This window comes from Peromyscus leucopus, chromosome 2, assembly GCF_004664715.2.
Source record: "Peromyscus leucopus breed LL Stock chromosome 2, UCI_PerLeu_2.1, whole genome shotgun sequence".
Classification (NCBI taxonomy): Eukaryota; Metazoa; Chordata; class Mammalia; order Rodentia; family Cricetidae; genus Peromyscus; species Peromyscus leucopus.
The window spans coordinates 127,895,086-127,905,235 of record NC_051064.1 but is presented as its reverse complement, the minus strand read 5'-3'; the positions used below and the strand labels follow the sequence as shown (position 1 = coordinate 127,905,235).

Below are 10,150 nucleotides of genomic sequence, written 5' to 3'. Positions count from 1 at the left end.
GTGCAAACATCTCTGAGTGCGTGTGCTACCAATTCAGACTCTGGAGCTGCTGCAGCCTCATGCAACCATGATCAAAAGACTCTTGGGGACTTGTGCCTCCAGGAGCCTCAGCTAGCACTCAGTAAAACACAGCTTCCAGCTGCGTTCAGTCTTGGAAGTCCACAGACACTACTGATGTCATACCCCCAATGCCTGCAGGAATTCTAGGAGAACCCAGACCCCATCCAGAAGACAGAATTCCATCACTGTGTCTCCGGTGCCACTTTAATGGAGGTTCTCGCTACACAGTGAGGAAGAGGGGAAGACAGTGATTATCTCCAGGTGTACACCCCTTCTGCCCCAAGGTCAACAGCCTGAGCTCCCCACAGCAGAAACATGCTTTCCTTCCCCTGAGAATCTACTCCTGAGCCGATAAAGGGACACATGTACCAGAGAATAGGAAAAACCCATCAAGGGAGCCAGGGAGATTTCTGATTCTTTCCAGTGCAAAAAGTAGAACTAGACATGGAGGTGCCCCTCCTAATGGCAACAACAAACCCCAACCATTCCCAGCTGAGGCCACGGCCCTCCCCAGGGAGCCTGAGAGCAGTGTTCATTCCCCTGGGCTGGGCTCCCAGGTAAGATCAGAAGCCTGCACTGTCATGGAGACAGCCCATTCAACGGACGCAGTCTTCCTCTTGGTCGGCCCCTACTGCTGCAGCTGGACAGCCATAAAGGGCCAACCAGTATGTGTGTGTGGCTGTGGGGTGCAGAAGGGGCCGGAGTGAGCAGCAAAGCAAATCAGATGTATGTTCTGAAGCTGGGTCGACATGGCGGCAGGGACCTGGGCCCTCCATTAATTCTTCTCTGGACGGTTTCTGTTCAGGACTGCTTTGGGGGCAAATTCCAGTTTGTCCTTAAGGCTCACCACCTGCGTGTGGTCCTTGCCTAGCAGCTCATCCAGTTTTCGGTCCTCTCGACGTTCCAAGATGCTCTTCTCCTCCTCCACAGGCTGAGGGTCCTTTCCCCTGATGAACCATTCCAGGTGGTAGCCCACAGCCCCAACCACGAAGGCCACAGGAAAGGTGACATATGGGGCATAGGTCCGCACCACGGTCCAGAGCACAGGCCACATGACATCTGCAGAGGAGAGAGAGAGCGCTGGGGAGAAACGAGCATCCCCCGCCCCAGCAGCTGGGGACGGCCCACTGGGCGCTCTGCCTACCTGACAGCCTGGCACTAACCATTGAGCAGCCACCCCACAGAGCAGCAAGCGGCCCCTGTGCTTTGTGCGACAGCTGGGTCCTGAAACACTCGAGGAAGTTGTGAAGAGTGGACGGTTTCGGAAGGAGGTAAAACCTCCACGAACTATGCTGCACTCCTGCATGCAGGAGCTGCCCGCGAGGAACCTCCGAGTGTCACCTAATGGAGCTTCAAACCTGGTGTGACCTCAGGCCCCCCCTCCAGTCTTTCAACATTTCAGGAAGGGAAAAGAAGTCTTTTCTCTGCTCTGTGAAACTTCACACGCACACACACTCTGAATTCTGACTCTCTGATAATGAGCAGTTCCTTTTCTTTGGGTAAAGTACAAGGGACTTATTTAAACAGCCCAAAACTATGATCCATTACCTAACTACCCTGGACTAAATATAGATAAGGGTTTTAAGCCTATTCTGGACTGGGCTTTTCTAACAATGACAGTAACCTGTAGTTAGCAAATCCTGGTCAAAACACCCTCAAAACACACTATTGTCAACCAACTCACATCCTCACACTTGCACAGAAAGCGCCTGAAAATATCGCAAGTGAATACAGTACTCCAGATGCCCTAGAACCCTAACACTTGAAAAGTCCCTGTGGAAAACACTGTGAAATAAAAATAACAAAAATTGTGGAGCTGCCCCCAGGGCCTTCTGCAATGAAATACCAAAGTAATATACAAGCCCACTCATTCAAATGGCCACTTAGTCGCAAATGATTACCACTATTAAATGACTATTTATATCATTATTTAAGTACTGTTACAATCGTAAAAGGCCATTGGCAATGAGCTAATGATGATAATCACCATCGACTGAGCACTAATTCCAAGCTGGGCCTTGAGCTAAGCACTTCACACATCCGATGACCTCTCATCCTCAAAGTCACTCCTTAGTCACCAGCATTAGGACACTTGTGCTTACTGCTCCGACACCGCTGTCTCTCTGCTCTAGGGTGAGACATCCAAACCTCACAGAGGATTCCATGGCTCTCCCTGTCTCCCTTTGGTTCTGATTCTCTTTGGAGGGACTGGAGGTCTTGTGGGCCTGAGACTACATGTGGACCGAACTACAGCAGACTCAGGCTTCTCTTCCTGGTCCTTCGACCTGACACCAGGCCCTGTACACCACAGTAGCCCCCTGGTCATCACCTGGCCTTCACAATACCTCTATGATGTAGGAATTACTTGCCCAAATGCCTGGCTAAGGCCACAGTGGCTCAAAGACACTATGCTAGCTTGCCAAAATCACTACAAGCAGCAGGCCCACTGGTTTTGAGGCCAAGCCTGGGCAGATGTGTGTGTATGGTGTCTGTTCAAACCACAGATGTAGGCAGTGTCTCCTGTAGCTCCTCATTAGCTTAGCTTTTCATTACATTGAAAGACTTCCTTTCTTGTGCGTTCTAAGGTTATACTAAGAGATTTTCAAAACCTACAGTGTACACATTAAGAAAGAGAGGAGCCCCCAAAGAACACCAAATCCAATACTTCTCCACTCTATTTTCTGCCTTGTTAAGTTTTTATTTTTAAGACAGGTTCTCAAGTCATCCAACCTGGCCTCAAACCCTCAATGTAGTTGAGGATGACTTCTAACTGCTGATCCTCCTGTTTCCACTTCCCACGCGTTTATGATTACAGGTGCAAGTTCTTCAGAGTATCCCTAAATAGCGACTCTCCATTCAATGTTCCAATTTGTCTTAAGTACCAGTCTATAACTATTATTCTCCTACATATATGGTCCTGTTTGTATTCCAGTCATCCACATATCCAGCACAACCATTTTCTCTGTGATAGGCATTGTGTGAGCTTATCCTACTTGTCTACATCTCTCAAAACTCCTTGAAGCTCCAGGAAGTTAAGGACCAAGGATGTCCGGATCGTCCTATGCGCTATGTCTCTTCCCACCCCCCTGCTAACCTGCCTGGCAAAGAGCTCCAAAGAAAGTTGTTGATCGACTGAACCACAGGCAGCATAAACAAGTCGCTAACGCAAGACTTAAAGCAGTCTTCCAGCCACAATCACAAAGGAGCAGGAATACCATCACAAGCAGCTACACTTCGTGAAGTCATCCCTAGGGGATCAAAACGTAAGTAGCAGGAGCGTCTCGCAAATGCTGACGCCTGTTTCCAGCCCAGCATGCAGGGGAGCCTGCCAAAGAGTCCAGGTACGGGTCAACTGGGCCGCCCGGAAACCTGTCCTTGGGCTGGTCCCACCGGAAACGACACTCCAAATTCGAGAACAGTCGGAAGAGGTCCAAGAAGGTGGAAGAACCAGCCTTGACAGCTACCCCTGTCAGGTCTGGGGATGAGAGCGCTAGAGGTCAGGGTCATCAGCTCCCGGTCCCCTGTCCCGTTACACCACACGCGTGGCCTCGTCACCCTCTGGCCTGCAGGTGCCTGAGGCGGACAAGCTCTGACGGCGGCACCTAGAGCTGGCCGGAGCCGGGACGGCCACGGAGACTACGCCTCCCTCGACTAGGAGGTCATGGCCAGGAGCCGTCCCCGTGCGAGCCGTGTCGGGCGATCCAGGGAAGAGGGGCGCCCTCGGCCCTAGGCACTCACCTGCGGCCCAGCCGGCACGCCCCGGACCGGCCCCGCGCTGCGCCCGCTAGCCGGGAGCAACACGGACGTCGCTGCTCCCAGGGGCCCGTGGGGCGTCGCCCGAGGCCCCGCCCACTGGCGTCCAGGCGCTCTCGGAGAGCGGCGATTGGCTGAGCTCCGGTCAAGCGACAAGAGGAAGGAAGCCAGGCATCCGCCTCTCTCTTGGGATGAACGGAGGTGAATGTAGCGCCCCCTGGCGGTTGGAGGCTCCCCAAAGAGACGTTGCCGCCGTGCTTTTCTAGCGGAGAAAAGTGAAGTCACGTATTCATTGATCAAACTGAAGTTCATTAGGCATCTTCTGAGACCTAGGTCGAAACAGAAAACCCAACCCCTGACCTCCAGAGAGGATAATCTAGTGCTTTAAAACCTCTTCCGGTCTGTGCTTTCAGGCTGTGTGTTTTTAGGAACGTTATTAATTAATCTGTCTGAGCCTCATCTGCACAGCATTAATACCACCCATATTGGCAAGGATGTTGTGAGGGTTAGATAATATCACGTATGTAAGTACTGTGCCAGGCATACCAAAATCAGGGAACTAGATGGTAGCTATGGTGTGTCTACAAATAGCTGAAAGATAGTGAAGCATTTATAGAAGACCCTCTGATACAAGCATCCGCTCTTCTCCATGTTTCCACTCTCCCTGAACAGACATATAATTTATCACATACAGGAAAAGCCTCATGCCCAAGCTCTTTAGTGCCGCAACATGGTCTTGCCTTCCCCACCTCCCGGCACCGATCTCAATCTGGCAAGCCTCCTTACTAGTAATACATGCTAAAAACAAATCATCTTTCTGAGCCTGTGTCTTTCCATGTTCTTTCATCTACCTGGAATGGTCTGCTCACTTTCCCTTAACAAGTCAGCTGTGAGTCATTTTTCAAGGTCATGGGTGCTTCCGTAGGAAGTTTCTACACTGCATTGTCCTTACAGGTTCTTCCCATTTTATATCAAAAAGCCCAAAGCTAAGCCTTGAGAGTGAAGATGGGAAGAAAAAAGCTGCCAGAAATTAGCAACTGTAATTAGCAGAACTTGATTACTTGTGCACTGAAAAGGAAGAGAAGAGACGAGGTCAGAATTGTCTAGAACGCAGGCTGGCGTTTAGTCAGCCGTTCTACATGCTAGACACTGGAGATACAAGATAGACTGCCCTCGGGAGTTTTCTGCCTGAAGAGGAAGCAGGTAGGCCCACAAAAATGTCAGCAATCTAAGAAATGCCGTAACAGAGGGCACCATCAGCCCTGCAAAGAAGTCAGTGGGCACTCCCTGGAAAGACAGAGAGCCTCAGACAGAGCCTCAGGCTGTATCTTAACAATGAATAGAAGCTCCCTCCAGCAGACCTGAGGAAGCACAGAGCCCCAACTTAAGATGAAATCACAGCACTTGGGAGGTCACGAGGCTCAAGGTCAACCTTGGCTATATACCAAGAGTCTGTATCAACGGGGGTAGGAGGAAGCTGGGCATAGTCGTGCATGCCTTCAGTTCTAGCATGCCAGAGGCAGAAGCAGGTGAATCTCTGTGAGTTTGAAGCCAGCCTGGTCTACTTAGTACTTCCAGATCACCCAGAACTACATGCTGAGATGCTGTCTAAAAAATAAAAATTAAAAAAAAATCCCTAACTTTGAAATTAGTTGTGAATTCAAATCCTGACTCTGTGGCCTGTTAATCTGAAAAAAAGATACAATCCTTAAAAAAGGATTTTAATTGTGTGTATGTATATGGGGGTTGTGGTATGTGCACATGAGCACAGTCACCTGTAGAGGTCAGAAGAGGGTATCAGATCCCCCTGGAGCTGAGGATACAGGACGTTGTGAGCTGTCAGAATGGGTGCTGGGAACGCAACTTGGATCATCTGCTAAAGTGCTATGTTCTCTAACCACTGAGCACCTCTATAGCCCTATTTGTATTTTTTTAAAAAAGACACTAAGAAGATACCCTTGGGCTGGCCAGATGGCTCAGCAGATAAAGGTATTTGCCACTAAGCTGATGGCCTGAGTTTAATCCTCAGGAGCCACGTGGCAGAAGGAGAAGATCAACTCCTGAAAGTCGTCCTCTGACCTCCCCACAGAGTTGTGGCATGTGGCATGTGACTCCCCCTCACACACTCACATAAATAAAAGCAATTAAAAAGAAAACTTTAAGACATCCTCTGGGGTTGTTGTTTTAAACCATCTTAATGTGCAGAAAGCACCATAGTTCTTGGCATCTCAGGTAAGTGTTGGTAGTGCTTCTTGACATGTTAAGTATTCCCCAGATTCATGAATCTTCCCGCGATGTTCACTGGGGCATTCCTTCTTCATTAACAGAAAAATCTGTGTAATATCTTCAAGTTTGCTCTTTCCGTCACTCCCCAAATCAAGCCTACAGTATTATGCTTCCTAACTACCCCTCAAAATCAACACCATTACCTCTTACCTGGACATGAGCACAGGCACCTGTAGAGGTCAGAAGAGGGTATCAGATCCCCCTGGAGCTGAGGATACAGGACGTTGTGAGACATGGGTGCTGGGAACCCAACTTGGATCATCTGCTAAAGTGCTATGTTCTCTTTATTATTACATTAGCAGCTCCTCACCCTCCCACCGCCCCTCCACTCTGTGTCTATTCCTTTGGCCAAAGGATCATTGACAAACTTAAATAAAACACTGGAATCTCTGGGTTAGCCCATGGATCCCTTTGGCCAAGTCATCCAACCCTGTCCTGATCTGTCATCTTGCTGTAGCTTGCTTTTCCAGTCATTCCCAACACAGTCATCCTTCCAAGCCTCTGCCCCACGCTAGTCCCTTGGCCTGAGGGAGTGGCCCCTTTTCCATTTCTCCTATGCAAAATTCCAAGGCATCCTGCAAGACAGTTCCCAAGCTTTCCTGAACTCCCTGTGCTTCAGACGGATATTTGTCCCTGCTGAAAGTTACATTGAAATCTAATTACCGTTGTTTGTTCTTGCTGAAAAAAAAAAAAAAAAAACGTTGAAATCTAATTACCATTGTAACCATGCAAAGAGGCCTGAGCATCTTTAATAAGTGACTAGGCCACAAGGACTCCAAGTCAATAGGTGAGATTGCAAAAGGTGTTTTGTTTGTCTCCCTCACACCCTTTTCTTCCTCTTGCTTTCCATAAAGTGGCGTGTGTGGATTCAGCAAGAAAGCCTTTGCCACCAATGCATGCTGGTTTGTTGTTTGTTCTGAGAATAGGTAGATCTCATACAATCCAGATTGGCCTTCTGATGCTCCAGCCTCCAGCTGGAGTGACAGACGTGTGCTGGTATCTGTTTGTGTTTGTTGCTTCTTTTAAGACAATTTTTTTGTTTTTTTAATTTTATTGAAAACTGTGGGTGTTTTGCCTACATGTACATGAGTGTACCACATGCATGCCTGGTGCCCAAGAAGGTCAGAAGAGGGTGTCGGTCTCCTGGACCTGGAGTTCCAGTTATGTATGAGTGGTCATGTGGGTGCTGGGAACCTAACTTGGCTCCTCTAAAAGAGCAACCAGCTCTTAACAGCTGAGCCATCTCTTCAGACCCCTTTTGAGTCAGTCTTGCTATGTGGCCTTGAACTCACTACAAACTTGTCTCAGCCTCTAAAGTGCTGGAATTATAACCATGCCTCAGCACATTCAGTTGTTATTATCATTATTTTATTGTATTTGTGGTGGTGATTTTTTTATATTTGTTATTTTATGTGTATGAGTCTTTTGCCTGCTTGGCTGTATGTGCACCTTGTGCATGCCTGGTGCCTGGAAGTCAAAAGAGGGCATCAAGCCCCTGGAACAGAGAGTTGTGAACTGCCATGTGGATGCTGGGAGTCGAATCCCAATTCTCTCCAAGAGCAACAAGTCCCCTTAACCACTGAATCAACTCTGCAGCCCACCCAGTTATTTATTGTTGAGACAGAAATGATATGTTAGCTAGGCTGGCCCCAAGTAAGGCTCAAATGGTCCACCTGTCAGACTCCCAAGTAGGTGGGGTTACAGGTACACAGTATTGTACCCTGCTTTAGGCATTTTGTTTTAGTATTTTTTGTTTTGCTTTAAGGCAGTCTCGCTGGGCAAGGTGGCATGCATGCCTTTAATCCCACCACTGGGGAGGCAGATGGTGGGACCACTGTGAGTTCAAGTCCAGCCTGGTCTATATAGTGAGACCCTGTCTTTAAAAAAAGAGTCTCATATATACCAGAATAGCTTCAAACTCACTATGTAACTACAGATGATCTCAAACTTCTGATCCTCCTGCCTCCACTTCCCAAATGCTGGGATGACAGGTGTGCAACATCACACCTGGCTTTTTTTCTGCCATCCTGAAATAAGACCTCCCAACCTCCAGAACTAAGGTCATTATACAATACCCAGCACGAGCCTTCTGTTGTCCCTGTATGTGGTATGTACTCAGCTTCTCTGAGAGCAGGTCCCTCTTCAAACTATAGCTTTTCTGCTCCTGTGCCTGGCTATGATCAGGCTGAGAGCCAATTGTTGGAGCATATTAGTTGAAGATGTGTTACATTTGTTTATGCTGTGGAACATTTCTTTAGTGATGCAAAGATGTGTTGCATTCTTTCATGTTGCACTTGTCTAACCTTGTGAAGCTGTGTTACTTTGCCTGTCTAAAATACCTGTTTGGTCTAATGAAGAGTTGAACAGCCAATAGCAAGGCAGAAGAAAGGATAGGTGGGGCTGGAAACAGAGAGAATAAACAGGAGGAGAAATCTGGGAAGAGGGAATCAAGAAATTAGAAATGGGGACTGGAGAGATGGCTCAGTGGTTAAGAGCACTGGCTGTTCTTCCAGAGGTCCTGAGTTCAATTCCCAGCAACCACATGGTGGATCACAACCATCTGCAATGAGATCTGGTGCCCTCTTCTGGTCTGCAACTGTATACAAAATAAATAAATTAATTAAAAAAACAGAAAAAAAGAAAAAAAAGAAATTAGAAATGGAGGAGCAGAGGACTCAAGGGGCCAGCCACCAAGCTACACAGCAAGCCACAGAGAAAGAAGTAAAGAAAGGTATACAGAAATAGAGGATAAAAGCTCAGAGACAAAAGGTAGGTGGGTTAATTTAAGGAAAGCTGACTAAGCCGGGCGGTGGTGGGACATGCCTTTAATCCCAGCACTTGGGAGGCAGAGGCAGGTGAATCTCTGTGAGTTTGAGGCCAACCTGGGCTACCGAGTGAGTTCTAGGAAAGGCACAAGGCGACACAGAGAAATCCTGTCTCGGAAAATCAAAAAAAAAAAAAAAAAAGAAAAAAAAGAGAAAGAGAAGAGAGAAAGAAAGAGAGAGAAGAGAAGAAAAAAAAAAAAGAAAAAAAAAAAAAAAAAAAGAAAGAAAGAAAAGAAAAGAAAAGAAAAGCTGACTAGAAATAAGCCAAGTTAAGGCCAGGCATTTCTAAGAAAGAATAAGCCTGTGTGTGATTTATTTGGGAGCTGGGTGGTGGGCCCCCAAAGAATTAAAAAAAAAAACCTACAACTTGTACACAAAAATCATCTCTTTCTTGTCCCTCTGGGGCACAGAGTAACAACCTAGGCTACTGGACCAACACCGAGAGACTGCCCTACATTCTCAACCCCTGAGGATATTTTGTTTGCTTTTGTGGTTTTGAGAGAAGGCCTCTCTATGTAGTTCTGTCCTGGAGCTTGCTAAGTAGACCAAGCTGCCCTCAAACTCATAGAGACCTGCCTGCCTTTTCCTCCCAAGTGCTGAGACTAAAGGTGTGTGCCACCACACCTGGCTCCTAGGGACATTTTAAGCATACGCTCACAGCAGGATGACCAGACCTATTAGTATTGACATTTCCCTTGTGTCTACTCCCAGCTACTACATGACTTCAGGAAACCCAGCCCGTTTCTAAGTAAGGGCAAAGATCCCTCTGAACACAGTGTAGTGTCGTCCCATATAACGCAGACTCTACATCTTCCTGGCTTCAGGATTGGGAGTAAGGAGTTTAAGCTCCCAAGCTTGTCTCCTCGTCTGAAAAAAAAATCACAATACCTGCTACACAGGATTGCTCTGATCATTCAAAACTCACGAACATCCCAATTTAGGGTAAAAAAAAAAAAAAAAAAAAAAAAAAAAAAAAAAAAAAACACTCTCAAGAGAAGTAAGGTTACCCAGCCTCCATCTGGAAAGCCAACAGAAAATAGCCTCCAGTCTACGTGTTCCCACACCTGGTTGTGTGTCAGAATCACCTGCAACACCTGTTTAAAGCCCATTGGAAAGGGTGGAGAGACCACTGAGCAGGTAAGAGCATTGGCTGCTCTTCCAGAGGACCCGGGTTCAATTCCCAGCACCCACATGGCAGCTCACAACTATCCAAACTCCACTTCCAA

The 10,150-nt window shown here is 47.5% G+C and overlaps 1 protein-coding gene across 2 annotated transcripts; it reads right to left on the bottom strand.

Annotated features, from left to right (window-relative positions):
* Positions 1–245: 245 nt before the first annotated feature.
* On the bottom strand, positions 246–3,906 carry Smim12 (small integral membrane protein 12). 2 transcript variants are annotated; one of them, XM_028861627.2, is made up of 2 exons: positions 3,799–3,906; positions 246–1,119 (listed from the first exon to the last, which is right to left on the bottom strand). In XM_028861627.2, the coding sequence occupies exon 2, from the start codon at positions 1,112–1,114 to the stop codon at positions 836–838; it is 279 nt and encodes a 92-aa protein (XP_028717460.1). In that variant the 5' UTR covers positions 1,115–1,119; positions 3,799–3,906; the 3' UTR covers positions 246–835. The 2 variants fall into 2 exon arrangements, with proteins under 2 accessions (XP_028717460.1, XP_037058836.1); XM_037202941.1 differs by lacking the exon at positions 3,799–3,906 and adding an exon at positions 3,155–3,645.
* Between the last annotated feature and the right edge of the window lie 6,244 nt (positions 3,907–10,150).